Genomic DNA, 1,965 nt, shown 5'->3' on the forward strand with positions numbered 1-1,965 from the left:
CCCGCCGCTTTCTCTTTGGCACACTTCCACCCGACCCAGCTGCCGCCAGCCCTTGCTGCTTTGCCACCCGGGCGCGCTGTTCGACTGCAGCGCCCACGCCCCATCCTCGGTTGCCGAGCGCCACGAGGCAGCAACCCCTGGTCCCCCTGCCCCGCAGTCCCAGGTGCTGCGCCCTGACGCGATGATGGACCGCCTCGCGCGGTTCTGGGCCCACAAGCACTGGAAGGTGCGCCACGGCCTCCTGCAGTTCGTGGCCGAGGCGGTCTGCATGATGGGGGAGCCGGCGCTGTGCGCGCGGGACTCGCAAGACCCTAAGATGGTGATCGGCCAGGTGCTGAAGCTGGCCGAGGATCCGGAGAGGTGCGTGGTGGCTGCCTGGGGGGGGAAGTGTTCTTGTGGGCGCCTGGGGGGGGTGTCCTTGTGGGTGGAGGGGGTGGTGCCAACAGCTGGCGGCAGCGTGAAGTGTGGTGATGTTGGGGTGGTGCCGGCGAACCGGCGATGCTGGACGGGCGCGGGGCGGCATGCGTATCGACCGGCTGGCAAACGAGGCGCCGCAGATGAGTGCACGCGGCCGCGGCGATGCGTCCCTTGCCCGCAGCGCCGTGCGCGACGCCGCGATCGAGTGCCTGGAGGAGGTCTACCGCGTTGTAGGGGAGCGCCTGATCGACATCGTCAGCAGTTACGGCCTGCGCCCAGCGCAGCTGCGTGAGATCTACGCGCGCCTAGGCCACGCCCCTGCGCCGACGGCAGCGTCGGGCGGCGGACTGGACGCGGCCGCGCAGCGCGACACGGCGGCAAGCAGGGCGGAGGGGGCCGGCAGCATACGGCAGGCGGAACAGGGGTTGCCCGTGCCCGCAGGCGCCGCGCTCGTCAAAACGTTTGGCGGGGCCGCGGCGGCCCCTGGCGGCGATGGCAGCTGCCCCGGCAGCCCGGCGTCCGAAGCGCAGCCGCAGCAGCAGAAGCAGGCGGCCCCGCAGCGCCCACGCAGCGCGGGCACGCGCCCCTCAACGGCCGCCGCCGCCGCCGCGCCCGCCGCCGCGCGCCGCGGCGGCTTTGGGGACGCTGGCGGCGTGGGCGTGGCGGGCGAGCTGCCGGCTGCAGAGGCGCTGGTGGTGGCGAACGAGCGGGAGCTGCGCTTGGAGGTGGATAAGATCACGGCCACGCTGGTGGGCGGCACCACGGAGGACTGGCAGAAGCGCATCCAGGCGATGCTGCGGCTGGAGGGGCTGGCGAAGGGCGGCGCGGCCGCGTTTGAGGGCGCGTTTGACGAGGCGCTGCGCCCGCTGCGCGACCCAATGGGCGAGCAGCTGCTCGACAGGCGCTCGGCGGTTTCGCGGCAGGCGTGCCACGTGCTGGCGGTGCTGTCGCGTGCGCTGGGGCCGAGGTTCGACGGGTTTGCGGCCGCGATGCTGCCGCTCCTTTTCAAGGTGGGGGCGGCGCGCCGCTTTTACCTGTCTGCGCCGGCCTGCCGCGTCCAGCCCCGCGCCTGCAACCCCGCCGCGTTGCGCGGCAAGCCCTGGGTGAGCCCATGCGACACCCGCCGCCCCCCTCTTGCTGCGGCCTCATTCGCTCCCAGTGACCCCCAATCGCTCCGCTGCCGCACCCGCCCCTTTGATTCAATTCAGGTCCTCGTCATCACGGTCCAGGTGGTGGCCGAGGCCGCGGACGCGTGCGCGCGCGAGCTGGTGCGCAACCACCACCACCCCAAGGTCGCGCTGTCGGTGTGCGACACCGTGGTGGGCGACAAGAGCGCCAAGCTGCGGCAGTGCTGCAGCGCGTACCTGCTGGAGGTGCGCAGCTTGAGGGGTCTTGGGGGGCTGACGGGGCTGCAGAAGCTTGGGGCGGGCCCTTTGGAATTCCCAGGGTCTCGAGGACGTCGGGGGCCACCCCACGTATGGCGCGAGGGGTTTTGCATCGCAGACCGCGGGCTGCCGCGCCGCGCGAGGCACGGGCCGGATTGTGCAC

General features: G+C 72.7%; 1 protein-coding gene across 1 annotated transcript in view; it reads left to right on the forward strand.

Annotated features, from left to right (window-relative positions):
* Positions 1-1,579, forward strand: part of MNEG_13973 (hypothetical protein) — a gene marked incomplete at both ends in the record, with an annotated part of 2,825 nt that extends 1,246 nt beyond the window's left edge. The window contains 3 exons of the mRNA XM_014037556.1: positions 158-360; positions 599-1,520; positions 1,577-1,579. Of these exons, the coding sequence (XP_013893010.1) occupies positions 158-360; positions 599-1,520; positions 1,577-1,579 (1,128 nt within the window). The remainder of the gene's footprint in view (positions 1-157; positions 361-598; positions 1,521-1,576) is intronic.
* Positions 1,580-1,965: the final 386 nt, after the last annotated feature.

Source organism: Monoraphidium neglectum (genome assembly GCF_000611645.1).
Source record: "Monoraphidium neglectum strain SAG 48.87 unplaced genomic scaffold scaffold04172, whole genome shotgun sequence".
NCBI classification, from domain to species: Eukaryota; Viridiplantae; Chlorophyta; class Chlorophyceae; order Sphaeropleales; family Selenastraceae; genus Monoraphidium; species Monoraphidium neglectum.